Source organism: Paramacrobiotus metropolitanus, unplaced genomic scaffold, assembly GCF_019649055.1.
Source record: "Paramacrobiotus metropolitanus isolate TYO unplaced genomic scaffold, Prichtersi_v1.0 Parri_scaffold0000045, whole genome shotgun sequence".
Classification (NCBI taxonomy): Eukaryota; Metazoa; Tardigrada; class Eutardigrada; order Parachela; family Macrobiotidae; genus Paramacrobiotus; species Paramacrobiotus metropolitanus.
In genome coordinates this window covers 54763-82619 of record NW_026570265.1, presented here as the reverse complement: position 1 = coordinate 82619, position 27857 = coordinate 54763, and the positions used below count along the sequence as shown (strand labels likewise).

The following is a 27857-nucleotide window of genomic DNA, read 5'->3' as shown; positions in this document are numbered from 1 at the left end:
AACATCAATTTCTCACTTCAATAATTTGATTTGTACAACAAAGCCAAACAAAATTCAACGAGCCACAACAAAGAAAGATTTCATAAATACAAAAACTCAACCGAAACTTTCCGAGAATACCTCTACAGCAAATCCAGCTCAGCATCCCGCGGTGCATGAAAGACAGACAAGTCCAAGGACACGTTAGTCTAAAACCAGCTAAACTGCCGTAACAATCACAATCTGCATCTGAGCATCAGTTCATAACCACATCCACACCAGCGTTACACTGTAGTATGCCCATCACCTTATGCTGTGCTCATCTTCGTACAATACTTCACGCAAAATACTGATCGCTTTTCTGGCTTGTGGAAAACTGCCGTTGTGCCGCCGGCTTCCCGCCAAAATTGTCACCCCTGAAAGACGCTTTCATGGGTGCTCCCCGTTCAAAGTTTTTCGGCGTGACCGGTTCGCTCGGGACGAAGGCCTGCGTTTCCGGGTAGTCGTCATGGTCAGTGTCATGATCTTTGCTCTCCCCGTTCGGTATGTGATGGCCCGGCGGGATGGCATACGTATTCAGCTGGACTGGTTGCCGCTCCATGTAGGGCGCCATGGGATACTGCGGGGCTTCGTTGTGCGGATTACTTTTCCGCTTTTGGCGATATGTGACAATCGAAAGTGTTAAAATGGTACCAGCCAGGAATGATAGAACGCATCCGACAATCAAATATCCCGTATAACCCAGGGAGCCGTAAGCAGCGGCTTGGTTGATGGAGCTGGCAGTCTCTATATTGTTCTCATCTATATGTTATTCGTTCAGACTTAGCACACGTAGCATTGCTGTTTTACAAAGGTCACTCTTCTGTAAAATAACATATCGTACTCACCATACAATTTGCACACTCTGGCCTCAACTGTCGATTCCCCATGGCGACACGCCTTGCTATCTTTTATGCAGATCCGATGTCTGGACTGTTCGTTATTCGTGCACGGTGACCAATCGGACCAGCATCCCCATGAAGTGTCCTCGGTGGCTAAAGTAAGAAATTTGCTGATCAGGACGACTGAATCAGGCAAAACCACACTATTTACATCCAAGCAAATTACCACTTGGATACCCTACCTTGTTGTTCAAATGCTGGACAAGGACGTTGTTCAGCACCTTTACAATCATAAAAACGCTCCTGTACTCCGATATGGTTGCACTCCATCCAGGGGCTCCAGGAAGCTTCCACACGGGCATCGTATACACTGTAGAACAAAAGAAATTTACCATTTCTCGACAGATTCGTCGACAAAAAGCACCACAATATCCATGCAATAAGGGAGATAAAAACTTCAAAACATGGCAAAAACTTTTAAAAATAGTTTCTCGATTACCGGCCAGTGTGACACGCTCGGGCATTTGGACATTCTCGTTTGTTATGCTTCAAATTAACTTCCAGTTCGGTTCCATTCATAATCGCCACACACTGAAATCTGTGTTCATCAAACGCTTCGGCCGATCCTTTGTGAGGATCACTAATCCATATGGACCAGCTACCAATCTTTGTCATGGGTGGACAGTCTTCCACGTTGCAGTCTTTGCTTTCCACCTGGGGTCCATCGCACTTCCCCGTGGGTGACCCTAACATACAGGATCGTGTACGCCGCTGCGTTCCCCGTCCACAAGAGCGTGAACATTCGCTCCACGGACCCCAATCCTGAAATCGCGCCCCCGACATCACCGGCGCCGCCAATGGTACAGCCATGCGCAGATCGGCTTTTGCCTCGCATTCGCCCACATCGCACGATCTGCTGTCCAGTGCACTGCCTTCGCAGTCGTTACCGCCAAATTGTGGTAGAGGCTTTGTACAACTGCGGGTACGGTTTTGCTGGCAGCGGTTGGCCCGTGAACATTCACTCCAAGAAGAATAATCTGTCCATCCACCGTGCCGCGTACAATTGGTCATTTGGAATTGTCTTGCATGACACTGACTGCCGATGCATTTTCTTGACCGGCACTGACACGATTCATGACTGCCATCCTCTTTACACGGATACCACGCCTGCTCGTCCCATGCCGGAAAGATCGTATTACTGTGACAATTGTCCAGACGGGAACGCGTCCATCCGGTGTTGTGTTGCTTGTCACCTTCCGGTTGAGCTCGACACATCTGGCGAAGACTATCCCAGCCGCAGTGTGGATCACCCGAGTCAATACAGGATCTGCACGGAGAAAAAAAGAGCATAACACGTTTTTTCTACGCGTCCATACGCACGATAAAAACCACAAGTGGTCTTAGTTTACCTTTCGTTAGAGTGCTCATAACAAGCGTGGTTACTCAACCGAATAACCCGTTGAGATGTCCCAATAATCAGCGCTTGCTGCTTCGTTAACAGCTTCATCGTTAAAATGCTCTCAAGTGGCTTAAATAAACTGGTCCATGCTGCCACGATACAGGCTCGCCCGGAACGGGTATCCGCCGGATCAAGAACATATTTGCGGATATCTTTATGGCTCGTTATTACGTAGAAGACATAGACAAAGTGATCATTCCCTATGGAAATGCGTTCCGCTTGTAAAAAATGGAACCTAAAACGAGAGATGTTTTTAATAACTGTAAACTCGTTTTTATAATTTCTAACATGGTTTTTTACAACATATTTGTAACATATGACTATGTGTATTCTGCATTATATTATACAAATGCACTAAAAAACAGGCGCTACCAGAAAAAGAAGCGGTTGGTTTTTGTGGATTCGAATTTTGTAAATGAGGGTTTAACGCGTCATTGGCAGTGAAAGCCGAAAGGATGCGGCAAGTGAGCCTGAGCGAGTTTATTTCCTTATTCAGCACTTGATTAATCAAATGTTACGCAACTGTTTGGTGGAATCAAATAGTTTGAACTTATTCAGCTGTAAAAATTAAGTCAGAGACAACAAATAAGGCCCATCTGTCAACTAATCAATCGACGGCGCAAATTTTGACGAGAGTCAACGAACCTCCATAATACCATTTCAGCAAATTCTGACACAAGCCACAAACGGATGAAAACGCTAACCGCAAAATTGCGGCGCCGGTTCAGGTAACATTATCTGCACTTTTGACACTTATAGATGTATAATTTGATGCCCGTAGCCAGCTTAAACGCAGTAACGCGCTGCTTAATTGCGTTTAATTATGGTATCTACTGTTTGAAAAGGAAGCCACTGAAAAGTTGCAGAGAGCAAAACACTTTACAGGTTCAGTTCGGTAAAACAAGTTTTTATATTATAGGGATAAATACGTTGGTAGTAATTCGAGCGCAAATCAAGCAAGTCGTTCTATTTACAAGTTTCTTGAAGTCGTACCATGAAATAATGGTAGTATTGCTTTCACCGACTATTCGTACCAAATTTCTTTACGCTCTGCCTTAACTGATTTGATCGTACAAATATCTTTTCCGTTAATTCGATCATTTTATTTGTACTTCGTAGTCAATGCAAAACGAAATCCAACAAAGGGCATTAATTTATTTGCTGTTTGATTCTGGCAGACCTTTACCGTATACAATTATTCAATAGATTATTATCGATCCGGAACTGTGACGAAAATTCTGATAAATATTAGTAAATTGTAGTACTGTATCTCACAAACCGATTGAGATATCGCCCGTTAATCGTCCCGTTATTTTGCTAATGCCATCTAAATCTGTTGTAATTTTACTTGTCGGCATTCAACTGAATGTATTCGTACCTAGCACCTAGCAAGTCGCTAAAATCTATCAATCACTGACTGCTATCTGGTGCAAATTCCGTAATACTTACTGCGTCATTTCCTCGATGACAACTGGCTTGTCAAACAGTGGCCCAATTCCTGGTCCAACGCTTTCAAACATTAACCGAGGGTCACTTGCAAATTTCAGATCAAGCACCGTCACATTTCTGCCTTGACTGTCCTTCCGCACTGAACACTGCAAACAAAAAACCATCAAATGAAAGATTAAACTGATGATTGGCCAAACGACGTCGATAATCCCGATCTACTGTTCTGCCGCTCGACTCACGTTGAAGTTTCGGTATTCAGGCGTATCGAGTTTCTGCCACATCGAAGCAGTATTAGGCTGCTCCTGGTAACTTCCGTCGAAAACCCGCTCAATAGTTCGCATCTCGTAGACGCAGAGGGCAGCCCCAAAAAGGCTGTGGCTGTAACAAAATTTCACAAAATCAAATTATCCAAGTATAACATACTGTACGAAGGCATTATTAATTAGCAATTTATTTTCCACATCTGCCTAATGGTAAATAGGTATTATTCAGCAAGAATTAAGTATTACGCTATAAAAGGGAACACCAACAAATATTAATTCTGTTGTTCTAAACCCATGGACCCATAACAGTTTTCCAAACATTACCACTTACGACTGTCACGAGTAAGAGTTTGTTTTCGTTTATTAACAATAACAAGTAAGGATTTAGCACACTTTTGCACTGTGTACCAGTAACATTCGTATCCCTACAGAAGGAAAGGTAAGCCTAAAAAACTACCCAGTACTGCAATTGTTTTTATGTGCACGAACAATCTGAAAATTGTTTAGCCATCTAAATTTCTGATGATGATTATGGTTATTTTTGTAATGAATCAATGTAAATCTGCCTTCCATGAAAGAAACATATCTTACATGCTTCAAGTATACATATAATCATGTACAAACAAGCATTTTAATGCACTGAACGCAAGATATGTAGTATGGCATACTGCGTAGCAGAATAAAACGTTACCGGTAGCTAGGCATAATTTTCAACGCCCTCTGAATGTTAAAGACAGCAGAAAATCGTCAAGGTTTCATTCAAGCCGGTAACACAAACAACATTGTGTACAAAAGATGGCAGGTGTCATGATCGAGAGGGTCAAACAGTCTGCTTAATGTCAGCGGAGGACTCGCTGATTTCTCGTTTAGCCTAGACTTTACGCACACATTACGATCAAATTATAAAACCTTATACAAGTGGCACTTTTAAGAAAGATACCGTCAGAATGCCATCATCAGCTAAACCATGCGGTCAATTCACTATGGCCAGCATAATAAAGAGCCAGAAAAATACAGTAAGTCAATACAACCCATAATCATCGCACGCACTACCTGCATAATACTACGTTGTCAACGTTGTGTTTACAAACAAGAATCTAGACTAGCACATACCCAGGCGTGTTGAAAATGCCGGCGAAGACGGTTCTTGGAGTAACAAGCTGTTCGGCATTGTCATTCAGAATGGCAATCTGTTGTACTTGGTCGAACGAATCGTCATTACTCGCCGACCGATCAAAGGAACTTCCAAAACGTAGTGGGCATTCGATTCGCGCTTTCTGGAACGTTGTCCACTATAAAACGCACAAAAATTTATAATATACTGACCAAAACTGCGAAATAAGGACATACCTGCACACCGGTAACTTTTGAGGTTCCTATATCGTTCTGCAACAAGTAATCCATAAGGTTGAATTTATAATGTTAAATCGATGGAAAACGTAAATTACTGATGCGTTTTCTAATGAATCGATATATCTCAGTTTTATTTTTCTGATATAACCACAGTCTTCGAGTAATAAATTTTTATGTCCGTTGTCAAGTTTCGTCATACCTGGCACACTCGTGCAATACGACTGTAAACCGGCTTCTTTTCGTTGGATTTACTGAAAAATTCCCGAGCGGTCTCACGAAAAAACACATACGCAAACGGTCCTTTCTCAAATATCTCCACAAAGTATGCGTCTAAAATAACACGTATAAATGAGCGAAAACCAACCCATTTTCCCAACGCTATCAGCTTTCGTTTTGCTTATGTACATATAGAAAGACCTAGATCGTCACGTATCTCATGAGCCGCTTCTTATCCTTAAAACGATAATATTCACGACCCACCACAAAAGCACACATGCGTAATCAGCCAAAACAAATTTAAACTCTTTAACCGCTGACCAGCATAACAAAATTAATGGCGTATGTAATTATAACAGCTCGCACATCATTAATACGACAAGTTCGGAAGTAGCAAGAAAAGAAGAAGCGCCAAAGTTAAAAATCTGCGCTTTATCAATAATTATTGTTAAAATTACTTTGCACGAATTATGTAGTTTCCTCACCGTCCACCCATAAAGCGCTGTTTTTTGGTGTCCTTATTATAGGCACTGCAGACTGCGGCGAGTAGCGATGAAATCCCGGGTCTAAGCCATTCCAAGCAAACCGGCTTCCAAAGTAGAGATCGCCACTTCTCGCTGTATATGTGGCTATTGACACATTAGCGGGAAATGGACTCATAAGTGCGGAAAGCGCACCATCTTCCCGCGATAATTCTTGATTCAAGTCGTCGGCCTAATATACAAGAAAAAGCACTTTGCGCCATCCCAGTTAAATAATCGAAATTGTCAGCTTGATCAAACCTTTCGCCAAGTGCAGACCGGATTAAATGCATTGTTTCCACAAACAAATAACTTATTTCCATCGCCACTTTTGAGCAACACAGTGACATAATTAAGGCATCCCTCTTGATCGGCATAGCCTTTTATTCTACAGTTTTCTCGATCGGTTTCATTGGCTTCCCATGGAATTAAATTGATGATATCTAGATTGTCGGCTCGCAGTTTGTACAGGGCTTCACGGCCTCCAACATGTAAAATATTCGTTGCCAAAACGGGATCGTACAATATCTGACGGAAGTCAGAGCCATTTTCCAAAGAAAATGTCCTCAAAACGTCTCCTGTAAATCGTAGTGACGTCTATTATTGTTAGAAACGTGAAGTACGTATGCATATTTTCAGTGATTCTGGTGGTGTATTTTCAAAATATGCATATAAAACATGCTTTACAAAGTATGCCGGCGTTTTTGAATTAGCTTGCCGCACTAATCGCCAATTCGCAATATTATATCAAAGATTTTTACATCATATTTATTGGCAAATTTAATTTACCTCGCAATAACCACATTTCACAAGTGCGGACGATAGAAAATATTCATTTTACAGCGGAAGTCATAATTATATTTGCTGTATAAAGTCTGTAACTACTGTATATATGGTTAATTTTGAAACTTTTACGTACACGAGTGCATCAATTCGTTAGATAAAATCATAAAACCAAAAATTTAAAAACATAAAAAATAACTGCTTTCAGATATTTTTGTTTTTACGGTGTAAATATGTAATGAGTTACTACAGTGCCAAGATTATCCTTGTCTACAACAAGATCCAAGGCTATCAGATTTAAAACCAATACCACTTTTTCATTGTTTTTGGAATTAGTGATCACCGAAGGGACACTTTTCCCATAATAAGTGCGGAAAGTGGATCGTTTTGCTAAAAAATGTAACAGCATAGAAAACAGTATTATGTAAATTTAATAGTGTTAATGGAGCCGGATTGAATTTGCTTACAGATAAAACAGTATACATCGGCAGCATTCAAGATCACCAAAGGCACCTGACCCATCATAACTTCCCAATCCTAACTGTATTTCCATAAAATAAACTTTGTACGAATACAGTAATAATTAGGATGCAAATGCTTTATTACGAGTGAAACCCTTTACACCGTGCCCGTGGTGGAACTTTTCTCCCTCGTTACCCAAAATTTAGACAGATCGAGAACCAGAGCAAAAGTAAAGTAATTAATTTGGAGATCTGATGATATGTTACAAAATCGTATGCACTGACAACCTAAATGTGTCTGTACACAGTGGTCTGAAGTAGCATAATTTGCACGACTTGCTCGAGAAACAATTCCAAGTGGACGCCAGAATGCCCACAAGAATCCATTAAAAAGCAATTTCGCTTGACAAAGGCGTCGAATTTGTTAGTTGTTGTGCAGCAAAAGGAGTCGTGGTCTGATGGGACAGAGCGGTTATCATCGCTGTGCTATCGACAGTTGTATAGACACGTGGAGAGACAGAAAAAAGCCGCTGCGACAATGTTGCGGCTTAAATCTTTTTCGCGATGCACCATCTTGCGGCCGAATATAATCGACACAAAAGCGAATTTGTAAACAGTACAGTGGCAAAAGATTAATTAATGGACGTGTAACCGGCACACGTATTCGGATGACACCGCTACAGGAGATAGTGTAAGCACTTCACAAATTATTATACCTATATCGATGCTTGAGTAATTAACTATTGTATATCAGTATCTTGTAAAATGTACAGCCACCTTGGCACAGCGATAAATCTGTACCTGTTATGTTCGAATCATGTGAGCACTCCAGCAGCGATAACTTTATCGCAAATAGAAGAATTATAAACGGCACATCACCCCATGCCCATACAAAGTTTTTCCATGGTAATTCCGCCATTGTTATGGAGGAAGCATGATACGCAGGAACCATAAATTTTATATTGAGTAATAAAACAGCGACTCAATTTCCATATCCGCCACAAAGAACATAGTCCATGCAAACACTTCCGGAACATACGGCACGCATCACCGGTGATGTTATGTTGCACTTCGCCTGTGCCTTCGTTGTGGCTGCAGAGAATTCAGTGGAGTTACTATCACGATATTATTATGGCTATAATAAACTTCACCTAATTTAGCGAATCTCGAATTCGAATGAACGGTTTGCACGAAAATGGATTGTATCAGCTTAATTTAAAAACAACATGGGAGTTGGGACCATAAAACTATCTTAACTATGCATCCATTTGTCATTTAACAAATTTAACTATTGCACAATTTACTAATAGAGTGCTGCAATTGCTGCCACATTATCACAGTTAGCATAACAAAATTTACCCACATAACTTCAATACACTAACCTATGTGTAATTGCAAATAGGCGCTCTTCATAACACCTCATCCAGATGCGTGCCTTATGATAACTAATCCAGAGCGAGATCTAGACACGTTTAAAAAAAAACTTTCAAGTGTCGTATGCCGGTATGCGTCGTTTCCAAATCCACCGTAGTTATCCCAGCACTATCAAACTCAACGTGATCACACGATAATAATCGGAAACAGCGTCACCACTCACCAGTGGTCACAGACTCGTAGTTACTGCTTCAGTTATCTTCATTCCAGCATCCCTGAACTTGACAGCGCCTGCTTTTGAAAATAATATTTATCAAAAATCATTTAAAAGAATAGAGAATTCATCATTCTTATCAGTGGAGAATGGAACACAAGAAAGAGTGGAATACAAGCTAACCACTTGTTCATTTCGAATCGTTTCTGTAGTTGTGTGCATCAAACCGTACTCGTACCGGTTTAGTGATCACCGGCATCATCAGTACTGGTCTACGTCCTATGGCACGCCTTGTTAACGCCCACAAGGCCGCAACGTAAACAACAGACTTTGTCACTTTGCGGTCCAAAGTTTATTGAAAACAAATTTTGTACTGTACAAGTTTTATTCTTTCAGTTATTCAGACGTTTTTGTTTTGACTCTGTAAGCCTCTGTTGATTTTAATCTAATAATTACTGACTGAAATTTAACTTTTTGTCTGTTTTGTGTGATAAATATAAAACACAAAAATCTGGAATCATAATGATAAAAGTATTTTAAATACTATTATTGTCATTCAGTGTTGGCACCAAACTGCTCTGCGGATTTGAATTGTTTGGAAGAAGTCACAACTCACAAGTGACTATAAGTCCTGAAAATAGTGTTCATCAGTTACCGTTGTTTATGTGACGTATGCCTTTTGCCTTGAGATGGCGCGATCTAGAGAAACCCCAATGTTGGGGGGACTTAACGAAAGGGAGACACAGCGGGGCAAATCTGCTCATCTTCTGCATGATTTCATGCGCAGTGTCGCCACTATTGCAGCATTCGAAGGACCGGAGAAGAAGGAAAAAGAACGCAATCGCATTGAACGGGAATATCGTCGCTGCGACGAACAGTTGTCGGGACTGATTGAACAGAAACGCGAAGAGCTAACCACTTCGGCACAGACTTTTACACAGGTGGTCGGACGTCTTAATGCCATGAAAGAGAGTTCGACAGCGGTGCGCAGTTGGCTCCTATCAGCCAAAGACCATTTACGAGGCAAGCAGGAGGATTTGAAAACTTTGTGGTTGCAATCTGTGGAATTGCAGGAGGAGTTGAAGTTGTTGCACTCCATCGATACCATCAAGGATTTGCCTGCTGCCATTCGGGAATCTGTAGCGCAACAAAAATATTTGGAAGCCACTCAAAAAATCATGGATGGCTTGCAGATTGTTAACGGCAAACTGCATGATGTAAGTGTTTTGATTGAGGAGAAATCGAAGGCAAAGCAAAAATAGCTGCAATGGTCATTACTCATTAGTTATTATTAGGCTCTGGAGTGACTTCCGAGTTTTCTTTGTATTTTGACGCAGTTGTGATTTACTTTGTGTGAATGCTTAAAAGCTTAAAAGATTTCGAAGCACATTTGCACTTCCCAGTTACCACTGACAACTTTTTAGGCAAAAACGGTTCTTGAATTCCTCAGTCACTAGAATTCTTTTTTATAAAAGTTTTTTTCGACTTTTCACAGGTGGAAGCAGTTGCCAATGTTCGCAGCGAATTGCTGCAAGAGCGAGACAATCTGAAGGATTTAATGTTGCGCCAGTTGGAATTGTTTCTATATGTTCGAAACACGTCCAATGTTTTCAAGAAAACATCTTTGCGCAAAGCCGAAGTCACGGAGGATGATGAGCCGGATGTGCCAATCGAAATCGTGGTGCGGTGTCTGCACGATATGGACCGCCTGGTGGACGCTCTGAAGAACAGTTTGCTGGCGTTGGGTGACAAGCTGCAACAAGTGTTTCTCCACACAACGGAAACTATTCACGCCATTAATTACGTGGAGCTGTTGCAGAGCAAGGATCGACCAGAATTATTGGATCAGTTAATCAAGCTTCTGGTTGATCAGTTCATAGCCATCGCGGAAGCGCACAGTGCGCTGTTGGAGGCCGTTACAACCATCAGGTTTTCAGCTGATATGGACCCGATTGCTGGAAAGGCTCTCATGGTATACGACATGTCGGACGTTTGGTTGGCCATTGAAGGAATTATGCAGCGGATTTTAGCACACTATCTGGATCAGAAGAACGAGCAAATAAAGGAAGCAGTGGATAAACGCGAACAGTTGTTTGCTGAACGAGTTAAAGCGGCTTGGGCTAGAAGACGCCCTAAAAAAATCCAGGGCGTGAGTGTTTCTATTTTTTTGATACAGAAATTCAAGTTTAACCACTTTCGCCTTGTTTTAGATCGATTTCCGATTTGAAAACTCTACATCAACGCAAGTTCTCAATGAATACGCCGCCGAAGAACGTCGAAGAAAATTTGTGGATGGAGCTCTTTTGTTATCGGAACAGGAAGAGCTGGAGTTGAAAAAGATTTGCACTCCCGCAATGAAAAACATTACCAGTAAGATTCGGTTCTGTAACATGGAACGACTGAGTTATAGTTTTGACAGACAGACTAAAAAGTTGCGGAGTATCTAAAGTTTTCCTTTACATTTCTGAAGTCGCTTGTGTCATTCAGTTGATCGCTAATTCGCTACTGTTTTTCAGCGCTGTATCCTTCTATGATGCGCCTATGTGATAAAATTGACTCCTCATCGTCGGCTAGCGGAAAATCATGTGTTTTGTCCATTTATGTGAATCGGTTTGTGGCAGACACCTATCTTCCTTCTGTGGAGCATGTCGTCGGAGAGAAAGTTCGCCATATTAGCAGAGGTAATGATACAAGATAATATTACGCATCCATGTCTGAAACTGAAAAGTTTGTTTTTACATTTGTACTCTGAAGTTTTGTTTGTACTTTGTGTTACCGTATATTCGTGTTACCGTATGTCCGATTTCCCTTGGTGTATTGGCGGATGTTTACACCCTTTTTGTTTTGCTGATATGAGAGGTGTGTTAATGCTCATGTGTTTTGCGTAATTTTCCAGACGATACCATCAAGTTGGCACCTCCTGGTGTCCTCAAAGCGCTAAAGGAACACAACGTGAAAATTCTACTAAATGTATATCAGTTCTATCGTCAGATCGAAGATCTTTGCAATTTATTGTACACTATGCCACTCCACTCAGAAAAAATTTTGGCTGTGACAGCCATTTGCGTCAACGAATTTATTGATGGAACGAAGTTTACTTTCCGTAAGATAGCAGCCTACCTTCCTGAAAAGGAATTTCCGGAAAGTGTTCGTTGGACAGAGGACGATCAGTTTTGTCTATTTTACCGAGCTCTTCCTGGTTGGTTTTATCGCGGATCCATCGAAGCATCAGTTTTGCAAAGCAGCGCTACTGAACTGGATACGCTGCTAAAAATGTACGACGGTTCTTTGGCGGAGATCATGAATGAACCCAAAGTGATGAGAATTGTAGCCTTATTTATGGAAAACTGTGAGTGGCTGTCGCATATGTTGGACCGTATGGTCAGAAGCTTACCTGTTACTGAGTTATCGAGTTCAGCATGCGCTGAATTGGCGCGGCCGTTAAATCTAATTGGAACATCGAATGTCCTCTATCCCATTCCCACTGTCCATTTGGATCCACTGCGGTTTGCCGCAACAGCTCTGATGGAATTCGCGGAAAAGTGTTTTCTAGTGATACATTGGGAGATTCGTATTCGTTGTTTGCATTACTTACACAAATCATTCATTGCAAGCCGGCTGGATTTGACGCTACAGGACGTCTGCGAAGAAACAGAGCGACGCGTTGGCTTGCTGGTGAATGATCTGTGGAATATATCCCGAATTATTTCGCATATTGTACAAGAGAAGAAATTTAATTTTTTTTATCGAAGCCTAGCCCAGCTTCTACGTGATATCTTCATACGAAGTGCCGACCAGATGGTCAAAATCAACATGAGAGCTGTTAAGTGTGTGCAGCGGTGTGTATTCCACTTGGAGGAAGCCTTAACCCAAATCACTGGCTTTAAGGAGCCTGCCTTTGAGGAAATACGACAGTATTTTGATATGTTCGCATCCGCATCTAAACCCGGTGTAAGTGCATGACGCATTCGACTTCTGGTGGAAAAATAAGCATTTTGACGTGAACAGGGTATAGTTTTAACGTTGCCGAGCACCTTTTGTGAAATAAGTTGACATCTTATAGTGTTTCGAATTTGAAATTTCATAAAAAATCCGTATACTTTATTGTATTTTAGGATGTTGTAACCCATGTAATGGACCAAAGACGGCCGTTTTCGGAGCACGAATATGAAATTGCGATTCGTTTAGTCCATCGCACGTACCAAAACGAATTACGCGCACAGAACCTGATGCCTTCGCCATCGAAAAGTCATACCGTTGCTTCTTGGACTGCAGAGGAGGAGGTTGACCAATTAAAGAAAGTGATAAATAATGGAGATGTAAGCAGAATATGATTCATTGTGTTTTCCGAATAGTCTGTGTATCTGTAGTTTGACTTTACTATGCTACATAATGTTCCTTGATTTCTACGTCTGATGTTTATACCTGATGCCTTTGTGTCTCTCCGTAATTTGTGACATTGTCTGAGTGTGATTAACATTTAACATTAATAAGGATGGAATTTATGATTGCAGAATAAAATTATATTATGTGGTCTTTCTCATAATTCACGAAGAATCCTGAAAATTTCTGACCGATACAGATAGGTACAGTTATTCTACTTACTTCGATTCATGGTGACTATTTGGTGAGGCAACAATACGTTTTTAAGCGTCGAATGTAATGTATGCGTATTAACAATGACAACACTTCTTACGAACGAATGAATTTAGCACGTTCAGAATTCTGGTTAGTATTATCAATTTAATATCGAGTTCGACCCGCTGTTACTTGCCATAAATTATCGAGTTTGACTGCTGTTCTAGTGGGTCGGTTAATCCACCTTACCACGATCTGTCGGCTGTTAGTTTGGGAAAGGCTGGCACGGTCGGCAGCGATGCTGACCGGAAGCGGACTAGGTGGGAGATGCACGATCATCCCATACAACTCAAGGTCATCCCAGGTGTTTATTAGCAAGTACACAAAGCAAGATTCAGCGAGCTATGCAAAGTTGCAAACTGAGGAGCAAGAACGCATAAGCGTGGGCAAGAAGCGCGGAAGGCGCGGAGCAAGATTCGGAGGAAGCTGCAGCAGGACTAATTTCAAGGTGTTTCTGACCGTGAGATGCGGTCGGTAAAATGTATGGAAATAAGGATTCTGATCTTCATAACACAACAACCAATAAACAGTACGAGTAGAGAAAGGCAATTAACGCTCCTACTGGCGGTACATCTAATTTCTATCGCTACAATATGATGACATAAACGTATGCTCGTCTGGCTTTTTATCCCACGCTGTCTAATACTTAAACCTTAATGTTCCTTGATGAAGGAACATTAAACGAAGCTGATAGTTTCTTGGGCCGCTGGACATTTGATCCGGGAAAAGTAAAAAGAAAGTAATCCGTCGCCCTTTCTAACTGTAAGCAGTGTATCACTTTGGGTTTTTTTTAGCTAAAAATTCTGTGGAGGACAAAGCTGTGGTTGTTGAATTTTATTAACTTCTTACCATTTTACAAGTTAGCCGGGAAAAGGGAATGTGTCGGTACAAGAAATCGTACGTACGAGTACTGTACTACTGGTGAATCGGAAAATATACTTACATTGAACCGCCTTGCGACTATTTCTGATCTGCGCCGCCACGCCGCCCGAGGGCGGTTGAAAGCCGTAGCCTTCGAGTAGCCGGGAAGTCGTGGTTGCTCCATAGCAACGCGTGCTCCTACTGTAATTTTTAATTGGGGCGCGTTTGCAAACTGTGCTGTCTGCAAATACGGGTGGCACATGAAAATTAACAGAAAACCAAGGTCTACAAAGGGAAAGACACATGCATGATAAAAAAGAGTTGTGTGCTCGGTAAAATCTGCGGTCAGTTAGTGGCCCCCGTAATACAGTGCGCCTACCATGCGCCAATCTGTACGTGATACGTAGCGTATGCGTAGTTCCCATTTTGGCGCACTGCGTAATTCCTGTAATTGGTGACGTGCGAAACAACGTCTACGGCGGTTGCCATCCCGGCGCAGATCAGCAATACTCGTACATCTGCGGCTGATCTGCTACCGTGTGATTGCATCATCGCAGATTTAGCAGCATCCAGCTGACTACAACAGTTTTACTGTTTTAGGTTCTTTTCAGTCTTTTGAGTAAAGTTGTTAACTATAGAGAGATAGTTTATACTTTATATCAAAAAATGCACGCGCTGACACCCTACGTAATCGTTAGAATTTAAACATTAAAAAAACAACCAAATTCCCGGTCCTCCCTCGGGTTAAAAGGTAACGTGCTCAAAACAGCCGTAGCATTTCCCTTAACAACAGCAAGGCTGAATCGCTGCTTAAGAAAAGCAGTAGAACGTGCTTCTCCAGTCAAATCCCGAATTTTACGACCCATAAAATGTAAAAATTCACTTAAAGCCGGACCAAAAACTCCAAGGGTTTCCATTACTAGAGGGTAAAAAAGGTATCCGTATTCCAAAAACGAATACTTCCCACGCTTCGCATTTTCAGCCAGCTGGGCCACGCTGCCACATTTCTTGAAGCTTCCAGTGACATGAGAGTCAGCAACCGTACACCAGCTGGTTACATCCCAAACGATCGGTTTTCCTTGTCTTACTGGTATCAGTGTCATCCCATCCGGTCTTTGTGCGGTGGTTGATGACAAGCCGTTTGGTTCCATCTCACAAGGAAAACCAGCGCTTTCACAACAGTTTTTCGCGATGCTGTTCATTTCTTTATTGTCTACTTTATATCTACTTCGAAGGTAGATTGATAACTGTTTGTAAACTTGACGCTGATACTATTGTACGTATATGTCGTACAGTCGTAGAGTTGTCACGTTGTGTTATTTATGTTTACGAGAAGCCAGTAGCGACAATGTAATTGATCAAGTTCTTCAAATTCCATTTCGCCACATGAAACGCTGAATTTTTCGAGGCCTGGGCTCGCGGATCGTCTACAAGGTGTAACAGTTTTGGTGGAGTTGAGTATTGTGATCCAAATCGTTTCTTCTGAAGAAGTGGAGAACCACAAATCATATCGAAGAATTTGAAGGCGAACATGTCGGGGCCTGTGCGTATTCCAGTTTGGCTCTTTAAACTTTTAAGCGCAGCTTCTATAACTTATGATTAGAAATTTTAAGGTAGAAAAATAAGTGATTAGTTCGAGGTTGCTTTTTGCCTCTCTGTTTAAGAGTTAATTGCTATGCTTGCAGTTAGCTTTAGGAATATTTGCTGTGCTTTACTAACTTACCTTTACGAACCGGAAATCGGGAAACGTGACTGTTTGAGTTTTACTTTATTGTGCATTTTTGCAGGCGAAGTATATAGCTCAGTTGGTTCTCGCCGGGGCGCAAATTGTGGGGAGAGCTTTCGCCAGGGCACTAAAAGAAGAAATACAAAGTGAGTTCCCGGCGCCGTTTAACGGTTAAACCGCAGAATGCGAATACCTACATCTGCACTGAATGTGTTCTGCGCTTTTATTTAAAGTCCAGTTTTTTGCTGTGAAAGAGAAATCAGCGCGTACTGTTGGCAGAGTCACGAGTTAATCAGTGATCAGTAGGCCAAATCAGGAAGAGGCGCTTTATCGCGTTTATGCAAGAATTTCTTCGAAAATGCTTTGTAGAAATGATTATCCACTCTTTTAGCCCTGTTGCATTTTTTAGGAAGCCAGCAAGCCGCAGCTTCACGCGGCGGAGGCGGTACTCGAGCGGGGGATTCATCCAGAGCAGCCGCAGTATCCAGCAGATTAGGCATGACAGTGCAAGTAAGAAAACACATGAAAAATTACTAGTTTTGTCACTTTTATGACCATTATTACTTAATTGTAGCAGCTGTAAATTGCACCAGCTGCGGTATTAGTAAACAGTTTAGGATAAATTTCATAATTTCATAAAATTGGCCCTAGATGTATGGAAAAAAATCAAATTAAATTACCAGCAATTGCGCTGAGAACGGATACTAATCTTTAATGACCGAAGGGCCTTTCGGTTTTTGCAGGAAGCGTGTCAGATCCTAAACCTTCCAGGAAAACGAATAGATCCAAAAGAGCTGACAGAAAAGTACGACCACTTATTCAAAGTCAACGACAAAGCAGTTGGTGGTTCATTTTACTTGCAATCGAAAGTTGTGCGAGCGAAGGAGCGCCTAGAAGAGGAACTGAAATCCCTTGCAGAAGCGCCCAAGGAGAGGCCCGGTAGAACCTCCCAAGAAAAGACACCGTCAGATTCTCCGTCGTGATCATTGTTTCCTACATCTTCAGAAGTTATGGTGTGGTGTTGTTGAATTTAGTTTCTGAACTACTATTTTACCTGTTTTATTACCTAATGTACTTCCCTAGTAGCTAGTAGCTTAAGGGTTACTGGATGCTAGTGTGTAGCTGCTGGTGACTGATACGCCCCACTCCATGGCGAATTGGAAATCTGCAAAAGACACCGATGCCATATTTATGTACTGCGGATTGGCCTTTTTGTGGCAGGTTTTGTGATACCTAACGCAAGCTATCATCCGATGTTTGCTTGCCTTCAAAGTGATGCGATCTGGCTTTCGTATTTTGCTTTGACTTGTGCTTGAACAGATTCACGTTCACACTCCGCGCAATCAAGAATCAGCCCAGAAAATGTGTATAAAAACAGAAAGAATGAAGAAATTTCCGTTTTAATACTTTTAATGACAACTTTGTACATTTCAAGAACCGGCATCCAGCCTCGCAATTAGCAGTAACAAACTGCCATCTCAAATCTTTTTAACATGCCACTGCTGCATCATAAGCAGCGGAAGTTCGCATCTTATTCATTGCTTTACGTGAAACTCCAATCAATAATTGCAACAGAAATTATCATTTTCGGGTGATGTAACGATTCTTAAAAAGTCAATATGGTGCGAGAACTCTGGGAACCAGTAGCAGGGAACCCAAGCACTGATTAGGAAAAAATGCCAAAGTCAATCAGTTTCTACCGCATATTTCGAAGATGATAAACAGACCAGCACCAGTGTCTAGCCCGCAGGTAACCTGATTTCACTTGATTGTGCCTAGGACGGAGACGGCAATAAACATAACTCACACCTTGTCGTTTTGCAAAATAGCATGCACTGCACCGCAGCTTCAATCTATCCACATGTTTCAGCCCTCTGTAGGTCGTCAAAGAGAACGGAGTGGTGGACGGCGCTGTGGACGGTCTTGCATTATACATCGTTCCACAAATGGCTGCACTGGAGGGAAATGGGTCCAAGTTCCTAGACAGCAAACCAAACAAGCGAGAACTCAAAGATGGCCAAACATCCTTTCCAATGGTTGATATCCGCTGTAGGACGCTGCTGCTGTTTTTCATTAGCAAAGCCATTGGGGCTTCCACTGGTTAAATACGCCCGCAAAATAGTGGATCAATAACAATCATTAAAGACTAAGAAAAGAATCTTCGCTGTTACACACAATGAATATTGCAAATTTTGTGGACAAAAGAACTTCCACAACTTGACTTGTGAAGGCTCAAAAGTTAAAACGCGTATTTTCAATTTTTCTGATTTCCAAATTTTATAGGGCTGACAATCGCCTCTAAGAGACAGTTTGTAGTATAAACCGATGCACTGGCATTTGTACGAGTACTTACCATTACTTAATTATTTCCCAATTCCCTGCCGGTTTTCGGGTTTCGTTTGGTCTAATTTTAACTTTATGGTAATATCCAAATTTTATTTTTGTTAATTGTCACATCAAAATGGTCAGATTTGTGTTAAGCTTTTGTCCGTCAGTACTGATTCACTGAATTTAGTGCAGGTGCAGGGTTTATGTTCTTCGCTAATTTAGTTTAATGGTCTCCAGTCTACGGCCATGTTATTGTACTTACTCGTAAATACAGAGTTTTGTACTTTGTTACCTTTGCGTAGCTTAAAAATATAAAATACTGTACTTAAATAAAATATACTCGTAGATATTAGGTATGTAGTATGTACTGTTCTCGGGTCCTACTCCTTGATTGTTCAGAGTTCGCTGTGTACCGTTTTATCGTTTGTATGTGCTTACATTAATTTTATAATAATGCTCTACTACTTATTAAGTACTGGAATCCTATTCTACTGCAGTATCTTACTAATCTTACTTCTTACTACGAGTATAGCAGTTAATATCCTGAAATCTGAATACAAACAGCAATGATTTCTTTTTCGTGAAATCACTGCAAGTAAATCGCGTGGTTAAACTTGAACATTGCACTTCTTTTTGTCCATTTAGTACGTACCAATTTACGACCGTTTTAATTAGAATAATATCGAAATACACATAGCACGCTCTCAATAGAGTAGTGAGTAAAACTCCGAGATGTCGCTTTTTCGGCTTGCGGCGTATTAATAACAGCAGCTGCCATAATGCTTTTGTGGCATTCTTTTGTTTTCCATAGTTAATTGGCCCGCCTATCAATCCTGTGGAATGCATTTTTCCCCCGCATTTATACGCATTGCACAAAACCAGATCTTGCTCGAATTTTGCTTTACCAGGACTACCGGTACAACTGACCACCACATAATTCTCTCTACTGTAGCTTTAGAACCGAAAACTGCAGTGGGCGGTAATTTGTGCGAACACAAACCAACCACATCACGTTTTGTCTGTATTCCGTACGAGCTTTACACCGCACTACGAATCGGCTGCGGAAATCATAGCACGCAACTGTCCAACCCTGGCATGATCTACAGAGTGAAAACGATGTGGCAGTGCAGTGTGACTGCGTAAAATGCAGTGACGATAGTTGTAATACGATTGTAAACTGAAACAGGTTTTGCTCTACGTGCAGATTTGTATTTATTGCAATAAATACTTACTGCAAAAATATGATAACTCCAAATGCAGGATATGGGTTCTTAACAGAAGTAAAGGCGCCGTAATTTGCTGTGCGTTCCTTTGAGCTTTAATTGAAGATCTTCATTCTTATCAAATCCACGGAATATGGCTTTCTGAAAGACAAGCCTGTCGGATTGGGCTAATTATAAGGACGTGTCATCTGTATTGGATTACTCATATTGATTAATAATTTTATATTTTTGGAATACCATTAAGGTAAGTGTAAAATATGCTTGCGGAATTTCGATACTGCAGTTTCCTTTCCACATGTGGCTTATCATTATTATACGGTACAAATACGCCGCGCACCATCACATGAATGCTACCGTTATTTCTGAATCTTTGAGACTTGTGAGTTGTGACCAGTGTGTTATAGTTTTTTATCGGCTTTGATTTGTTGTTGATTGTTTAAACCGCATTTTAATTGATTATAGGTAGGTTAAAATTGTTAGGCTGATATTTTTGCAGCAGGTTCTATCGTGGAAAATTTTTAGAAAAATTTTTCGCTCTAGCATTGATCGTGTTTTCACAATTATACAATATTTTATTTGAGAATAGAATGTTCGTATTTTGTCCATTATTTTGTTCATTACGTGAGTACCGTGACATTACAGTACTTATTTTTCGTTCTGGCTCTCTGCATTCCAACGAGAACGAGTGTATGCGAAATTTCAAACTTGTAGAAAGGCCGAAATTTCTGCTTCATTGGATCTGACTGGTTTTGTAATTTTTTAGACTTCAAAATTCAGATAAACACATTTCTTAATTGTGTTTTCCACACGGACGTTAACATTGTAAATGCACAGAGCAATTGAAAAGTCCGGAAGTATACATACTGTTTTTGAGAAGATTTTTTTAACGTATCTCGGTTTGTTCCGATAAGTTCAAATTGTTCAATACATAGTAGCAGGCAGTTGTTTTGTGCGTAATTGAACATGTAACAATTTGCAAGTGCTTAATTTCGAAGCATTCTTGGGCATTCCCGAATTTTGATTGTAGTGCTGCACAGTAATATATTGCGTTTTCTGCATTTATTTTTAGTTTAAGCTTCACAAATCACAGTTGTCAGATTGCCCGTTCTGTTGTTTTATTTTTACGCGTGCATTTATGACTAAGACGAACATGGTGGATATGAAACACGCGTAGGCTGGATTGTAGGCTGTTTGTCGGTTGTGCGATCTTTTTGATATTTATTAAAATGCAGTTTTGTGGCGCAAGAGGGGTGGTTGTATTGTTCAAATAACGCATATTTGTGAGAAGATAATTGTTGTTCTTTGAAACTATGCAGTTTATTGCCGATGGACGCATTTATGTTTTTAATAAAATGTTTCTTTGATTGTGTTTTTAGTTTATGATTTTATGTGATCATAGGGTTAATGAAGTTTCTTTGATCATATTTTACGCAATACGCCGCAGTTGCTCTGTAAGTATTGAAATTACTGCGTCTTTATCGAGCCGTAAATTTCGATCTTTTCTAGCTATCATTGAATACGCAGCCTATAATGGACAAATCGAATTTCCATGACCTGATTAACAGAGCGCTTTAATTTTTAATGCATTTTGGTGTTCTCTGTTTTTAACCGTTGTCTGGCGTTTCCGCAGATATCCTCTTGAGTGAGGCAATTCAAGATCCAAATATTCCAACCATAATAATTTCTTTGGATCTTGCTGGGAAGAAGATCGTGTTTGTGCGATGTTGCTGTCATGCTGCGACCATATCATTTGGATGATTTGATGCAAATGTCTGTCAGTTCAGTGGGTCGTCCTCCACCGCGATTACGGATTAAATCTGGATTAACGCACACATTGCCTCCTACGTTTTTTCTGTGGAATTTATTGTTTATTATTTGCATATTGTGCCCTATTTGCCATTGTTCTGGCAGTATTGTATCGACGTTTACCATCGACGATGCAGGCAGCACCGGAAAATTTGCTCATCTGCACGTTCACCGATCCACTGGCAAGGTGTACGTTGGTGCTGTCAACCGTTTGTTTCAGCTGGATCCGGATTTAGCACTGGAAGAATCTGTCGTTACGGGACCCGTTGTAAGTTTACGCATAAAAGCTTTTCGGTTGTTGTTGTTTACTTTCCAAGCAGATGTGTTACTTGGGATGGTTATGATTTTAATCTTAATAGGGAAAAATTTATGGTTTAATTGATTCGAATTCATCCGGTTGACTGATAAGGTTGGAATGCGGCATTTGAACGCACGACGGCGGCGTTACCGCGTCTCACTGCGTCTTCGCGCGCTGCGTGCAGATTATGAACGACATGTTTGCTTCATTTCTGAATTCTGATCAGTTTAGTTTCGCCTTATGAGTCAAAATGTTTCATGTCGTTGATTTTAAAGAAGCTGAGCTATGTACGGTGTTGATGCTTATCACATTGGCTGGCTTCGGGATCGTTTACCATCTAATCTGATAATATTCGCGCCTGCCTCTCGGTGTTTCACGGCGCGTCTGTGCCGCATTGAGCCGCCAACGATAGACGATAACACAGCAACATCAAACAGTGGAAAATTGAACCGACGTGACTATCTCAAGCCCGCTTTGACCGAGGGTCATTGGTGTAAAATTTGTAGTTAAAGATTGTTATAAATCACTGTTTGAAACCAGTTATAAAAGCGTGTAATTGTCAGCATGCAGAGGACACTAGGGAATTACAATGCCTGCGCGCTGAGCTGTATGTTATTCGTCAAAAGGAAGGACAAGAATGGCAGATCTGAATACTGAGAAAAACCCACTGGAGCATCAAGTTGAGCAAAATATTTAAATATGCTGCAAAGGGAATTAGAACCTCTGAGTACATTTATGTCGTATTCATCCATAACAGAATCGAAAATATTTGTATCAGATTAGGATTTTGAAGCATACCGAGCGATCACAACAGCCTGCGCTGTGGACAATAATTATATGCAGTTTACAATTAGTACGTGCTGAATCTGCTGATGTTGACGCACCAGGAAGGGTGTTGCAATTTGTCATTAACCGTTACGATTTTTCTCCGCACCCAGAGCACATATTAATTTTTTGCATTGTAAATGTAGAACACCAGTACATTTAGTAAAGATTTATGATACAAATTTGCTTGCATACCTGCACTGCATAATCAAACAAATTTGGTATGTTGTAAACACTAAACATATGCCTGAGAGATTGTTGATAAAATTATTGCTCCCGCTGAATTGTGGTGTCCGAATCATTTTATGAAATCGAGTCTTATAAAATTAATTTGCGTTTGCGTTTTAGAACGAAAGTCCATCATGTCCAGTAAACGGGGATTGCTCCAGTTATCCCAGAATCCTTAATCAGAATGAAAACCGTGTTTTACTTCCGTACTACGATCGCGAACGTTTGATTGTATGCGGAACAGCTAATCACGGAAAATGCGTTATGCGCGATATGAAGAACATTACGGGGCTGTTGGAAAGCGACAATGTAGAGGAGGCCGTTGTACCGATGGACCCCCAACTGTCCGTAGTGGCGTTCGTCGCACCTGGGCCACCGAGTGCCATTGCCGGCGGCACCAGCAAAGTTTTATACCTCGGGAGATCAGTTTATGCTGGATCGGAAGACAATGTGTTCGCCGTAAGCAGCCGCAGTTTAGATCCTCGCAACCTTTTCCAACTGGTCTTCAATGACCCTATGAAAAGTACCGGTACATATGTGATGATCGACTCGAAAACACGGCAGAATTACAGGATCAACTATGTTCATGGATTTGCTTCTGGAAGATTCAGTTATTTCATAACAACGCAACCACGCTCGACGGATTTATATGAACCAGTGCGGACCAAACTGATTCGAATATGTCAGGACGATGAAAATTATTACTCGTACACCGAGGTGCCTCTGGTCTGCGCCAATTCTGATAGAACATACGATTTAGCGCAGGCCGCTTCCCTGGGCAGCCCGGGAACAGAACTGGCAGCAAATTTGGGAATAAAAGTAACGGATGATATTCTTGTTGTGGCCTTCGCGGACCAGGCAGGCGAGCCTAATCAAAATCGACCAGACTCCCATTCGGCTGTGTGTATGTATTCACTGGCACAAATTCAACAGCAGTTTACTGATAATATCCGGCAGTGTTTTATTGGAAACGGGATGGCCGGATTGAGTTTCATCCGGCAAACTAAGCAGTGCTTAAAATCGGTAAGCTATGACTTTTTTCTTCCTGCTGGGCTGCTCTGTGTCAATTTCCCAAGAGTTTGACTTCAGATTTGGCTGTGTTGAAACAAGCTAGTAGTGGCCATAGTATATGGGTAATACGTGGTCAAAATCTCAGCTGCGCTTTTATGGGATGGTGGTGGTTTGTGTGGTGGCTTGCGCGAACGGACCAAATCAATAAGTGCAAAAGTGCAGCTCTTAAGAAAACCTCATTATCTAGCCAGCGCTACAAATTGCTGCAGCTCTCTTCCCTGAAAATGGACCGACTTTGGGAGGCAAAGCTATTTTATCCCGCTTTCTTTTCCCGAAAACGAGTTATCCTCTCCAAAAGGGAGCTTGAGAAATATAGAACAACAATTGCTTTAGGCAGGTCAAAATCTCTTGACGAATACAGATAAGACAAGAGCGCCTCGCAAATTAGCCGCAAAACTTTGATCTGGGCACGTACCATTAAATTTAGGCTAAATTCAACAGTAAGAATTCACGCTTGATAGAACTTATATAAATACAGTACAATGAAGGCTCTTTCAGCACAGTGATTAACGCACAACGAGGTTTATGAACGCTCACCATACCATCAGTGACTCTGTCATATACGTAAACGGTTTAAATTGCTTATTACCAGTACATGCCGAAATGTAGAAAATTAATATGGCCAATATCAGGAGGTTATGGTTGTGAATTTCTGTCATGTCCTTATATCGAAGAAACATTTACATTAAAAGGGACGTACATATTCCTTACCACCAGGACTTTTTACGTGATGAAAAGGAATCTCTCCGAGAAATTAGGGTAACCATGAATATAATGCAGTGTGAATTTCAAAAATGCTGCTTGGTTTGTAGGGCATAGTTCTTTATTGGAAATGTAAATATTTCGTTTTTGCGTGGGGGAAAACGAACGCATAATTGGAAACGATACGACTACGAGTAATTTTTCAAAATCCAGTGGCGCTTTTCGTGAATTGTTATCATTGTGCGTAGCCTGTCTCGGTCCTTCAGCAGAGCGGGATAATGCTGGTCGATTTTAGAATGCGATATTGGGATGTATGTTCATTTTTTGTGTCGATAATTTGAAATCATCTGAAAGATACTAGTAGTTATTTATTTTCGGACACTGCAGTTGGTAGTTAAATTAAAAAGATGCTCTAGCATTAGCTGAGCGTCTATTTGGGTTGTCGGTGCTGAGCAGGATATTTTTATAATCTGGAAAATGGATTTTCCATTTCAGTACCAATATAGGTTTTTAACGATTCGATTTACATCCATTTCCCATAACATGACAGGCGATTTTTCTTTTTTGCTGGTGATTTTTGACATTTTCTTTCTAACACTTGCCGCACGATTAACGTGCTTGTTAAATATCATTGTTCTTAACGCACTGCACTGAGTGCTTGTGGCATACTTGTTTCCGCTTGAACTGCTGTAAGGAAACGAACTTGTTGAGAAACGGGTTTTTCGTATGAATTGGTTTATGGTACAAAATAAGCCACCGACCTTCTTTAGATAAAATGGATATATCATATGAACAGCATAATCCACAACTGGGAAGGTATCATGTAAGAATGCTTGTATTGGCAAATCTCCAGTGGCTACCATAATCCCTGCCGAGATACTTCGCGGGGGAAATTCGGTCAATCTCTTTTGTTGATAGGCTGCCATTGCTTTATGTGCACATCGGCTGTATTGTATCCTATATCACAAATAACTGACCACAATTAATTTTATATTGATAGATTTAATGTCTGCCTGAAAACCGATTTTGTATAATACAAAGTATTATGGTCGGAAATTGCGGGAAGATCTTTTGAGGATTATGGTAGCATCTAATTTCGTCCTGAAACCCCCTTCGCACTTAAAATTCGCTTGAAAGCAAAACTAATTCGCTTGAAAGCAAAACTAATTTTATTTTTAAACAAAAATTTGATGTTCGAACGGAAATTTGTCTGTGACAAACATGCCAGAATGACTGTAGGATACAGAACACGCGCAGACCTGCTGTGGAGTATTTATGCTCAGATGTCTTTGTATTATCCTGACATTCGTAACGATGGTGGCGTGACCAGAGATTTGATTTATTCGGAACTATCTCGCACTTGAGAACTGGATGCATAATGTGCGCCAATAGCGGAGCATATTCAAGTTGTCCGTATAGTGGCTCTCGAAAGATGAAGCCACAATTACTATCTGCTGGCACTAGATAAGCTTATGGTAGGGCTTAGTGGTCAAGAAAATAGCTTCTCTGTTGACTGGATTGTCATGGAGTTGTTCAGAATGAGCTGGCGGAATTAGTTGCGGGGAAATCAAGCGTCTGACCGCTGGGCAGTGCTCGGTGGCTTGGTGTTGTTGAAGTCCCTCTTTTAGTAAGTAATATCAGTTGACATGACCCCGCTCGTAGTAATTAACGTCCTGAGAGATTTCCGCGGTTGTGCGGGATCACCGTTCACGTCCTATAGAGCGGGGTGCCTGAGGCTCAGGTTGCGTGCGAGTGTTTCTGCATGCAAAGAAAACGCAACTAATCATTATTATTAATATCATTATATATCCTACTCTAGTTTATTTTACGATTTAATACTTCCGCATTTTAAAGCCAAAGAATCAGATTGGAAAATGGCCACTTAGGGTTTTGGAATCGAAGCTCACACGTCAAAAAAACGAGAGTGAAAAGTGGCAATCGTAAATTGTTTGCGTTTCTGTCTAAAAAATTCTTATTGTAAGCGCAGAAACAATAGTCATGTAATTATTGATTCTATTTTTGTTAATATTTAGTAACACATAATTTTATTATCAGCTGCCATTTTACTTCTGGCTGCTGTTTATAAGTGGCAGTGTTGGAAACTCCATTGTGTTGTGGTGAATTACGGGTTTGGTCTAACCCGGAGCCGTTACCTCAGGCGGTACGCCGGGGATTATTAATTCCCGGTTAGTTTTTTATGTCGCCCTGCCGATCGGCGGGGTCAATGTGGCAAGTCCTCTTGGGAAATAAACTAGCTATTACATTTCAAATTGTTGAGCGCGACGCAATGGGCTATTCTGTCCTAACAAAATTGTCTGATTACAGTTAATAGAAGTTGGTGATAACTTTTGTGGCTCTGACTTCAACTATCCCCTCAACGGATCCATTCCCATAACAGCGACTCCCATCTTGACATATTCCGACGTCCGTATTACGGCTGTCGCCACATCAGTTACACATGCCTACACTGTGCTCTTTTTGGGAACGGAAAAAGGCGTTTTGAAGAAAGTAAGTACAGTTTTGAAAACGGTTAGGAAGACGGAAATTGTGGGGCAAATAGCAGCCGGCTTGACCATGTCTCTTTTCCTCGTTGGCGGTGCAACGGATAATATATGATCATGTGCACTTTATGCTGCCATCACAAGGAAATCGATAAACTAATGTGCTGAAAAGGCCGATAACCCATAAACCTGTTTCTGCGGTTCGTGTTGGAAAGGGATATTGAGGATGTATATCTATATTTATATCCTGTTGAAGTACTAATCGCAAGCCTTATTACTACATTCAAGCAATAATTTGTGAAAATGGGGGATGTAAAAATTTGTCAAAATTAACTCGTTTGTAATTTACTTTTTCAAAACTTCCCTGATTGCCATAGAACCGAACTGGTCGAAGAAAGTTCATGTTCTTAAACATAATAATATATAGTTGAATTGTGGGGCGGACAATTTGCTGTGAGCCTGAATTTGATGGAACGCAAACGCAAACGAAACGCAATTCACGCAAACGAAAAGAACATGAGCTATGTCTTTCGAAGATACAGGCTGCATTTTAGATAAGAATTTCTTGCATAAGAGTAATCCTGATGGATTTAAGTGAGAGGTTTTATCCCGCTCAAGTTCAGAATGAGGAATATTTGGGACGGCCCCTAGTTAGCGCTCGAATTTTTGTTCAAAGATTCTGATTTGGTGAGTTTCC

The 27857-nt window shown here is 41.0% G+C and overlaps 4 protein-coding genes across 8 annotated transcripts in view; 3 read left to right on the top strand and 1 right to left on the bottom strand.

Annotated features, from left to right (window-relative positions):
* Positions 1-4: 4 nt before the first annotated feature.
* Positions 5-9165, bottom strand: LOC129591334 (semaphorin-5B-like). 3 transcript variants are annotated; one of them, XM_055486957.1, is made up of 15 exons: positions 8963-9165; positions 8748-8907; positions 8167-8457; positions 6383-6699; positions 6086-6314; positions 5584-5714; positions 5382-5417; positions 5145-5323; positions 4008-4146; positions 3769-3914; positions 2270-2554; positions 1360-2187; positions 1103-1230; positions 867-1013; positions 5-780 (listed from the first exon to the last, which is right to left on the bottom strand). In XM_055486957.1, the coding sequence occupies exons 3-15, from the start codon at positions 8315-8317 to the stop codon at positions 317-319; spliced, it is 3180 nt and encodes a 1059-aa protein (XP_055342932.1). In that variant the 5' UTR covers positions 8318-8457; positions 8748-8907; positions 8963-9165; the 3' UTR covers positions 5-316. The 3 variants fall into 3 exon arrangements, with proteins under 3 accessions (XP_055342932.1, XP_055342934.1, XP_055342933.1); XM_055486959.1 differs by having other exon boundaries at positions 5-765; XM_055486958.1 differs by having other exon boundaries at positions 8748-8827.
* Positions 9166-9316: 151 nt separating this feature from the next.
* Positions 9317-13487, top strand: LOC129591213 (exocyst complex component 4-like). Its single transcript, XM_055486784.1, has 6 exons — positions 9317-10170; positions 10449-11102; positions 11164-11323; positions 11470-11634; positions 11850-12904; positions 13069-13487. The coding sequence occupies exons 1-6, from the start codon at positions 9643-9645 to the stop codon at positions 13285-13287; spliced, it is 2781 nt and encodes a 926-aa protein (XP_055342759.1). The 5' UTR covers positions 9317-9642; the 3' UTR covers positions 13288-13487.
* Positions 13488-15441: 1954 nt separating this feature from the next.
* Positions 15442-17551, top strand: LOC129591212 (mitochondrial import inner membrane translocase subunit tim16-B-like). Its single transcript, XM_055486782.1, has 4 exons — positions 15442-15995; positions 16240-16324; positions 16588-16688; positions 16922-17551. Exons 1-4 carry the CDS (start codon positions 15984-15986, stop codon positions 17159-17161), a joined length of 438 nt encoding a protein of 145 aa, XP_055342757.1. The 5' UTR covers positions 15442-15983; the 3' UTR covers positions 17162-17551.
* A 2061-nt stretch (positions 17552-19612) lies between these two features.
* Positions 19613-27857, top strand: part of LOC129591183 (plexin-A2-like) — a 21803-nt gene continuing 13558 nt past the window's right edge. The window contains exons 1-4 of one of the 3 annotated variants that reach the window (XM_055486737.1): positions 19613-19973; positions 21360-21803; positions 23007-23909; positions 26985-27167. In XM_055486737.1, coding sequence (XP_055342712.1) covers positions 21462-21803; positions 23007-23909; positions 26985-27167 — 1428 coding nt within the window. In that variant the 5' untranslated portion in view covers positions 19613-19973; positions 21360-21461. Of the gene's footprint in view, positions 19974-20087; positions 20192-21010; positions 21181-21359; positions 21804-23006; positions 23910-26984; positions 27168-27857 lie in introns of those variants that run through there. The other 2 variants (XM_055486738.1, XM_055486739.1) reach the window with 2 other exon arrangements.

Bases quoted from the DNA above. Each gene is read 5' to 3' on its own strand.
- LOC129591213 (XM_055486784.1), top strand. From the start codon at position 9,643: ATGGCGCGATCTAGAGAAACCCCAATGTTGGGGGGACTTAACGAAAGG. The intron at 10,171-10,448 runs GTAAGTGTTTTG...GACTTTTCACAG, and splicing joins TTAACGGCAAACTGCATGAT to GTGGAAGCAGTTGCCAATGT. The intron at 11,103-11,163 runs GTGAGTGTTTCT...GCCTTGTTTTAG, and splicing joins GCCCTAAAAAAATCCAGGGC to ATCGATTTCCGATTTGAAAA.
- LOC129591212 (XM_055486782.1), top strand. The intron at 16,325-16,587 runs GTGAGTTCCCGG...TGCATTTTTTAG, and splicing joins ACTAAAAGAAGAAATACAAA to GAAGCCAGCAAGCCGCAGCT. The intron at 16,689-16,921 runs GTAAGAAAACAC...CGGTTTTTGCAG, and splicing joins GATTAGGCATGACAGTGCAA to GAAGCGTGTCAGATCCTAAA.
- LOC129591334 (XM_055486957.1), bottom strand. From the start codon at position 8,317: ATGGTTCCTGCGTATCATGCTTCCTCCATAACAATGGCGGAATTACCA. The intron at 5,715-6,085 runs GTGAGGAAACTA...GTGTTATTTTAG, and splicing joins CAGCGCTTTATGGGTGGACG to ACGCATACTTTGTGGAGATA. The intron at 5,418-5,583 runs GTATGACGAAAC...TACTTGTTGCAG, and splicing joins GTATTGCACGAGTGTGCCAG to AACGATATAGGAACCTCAAA.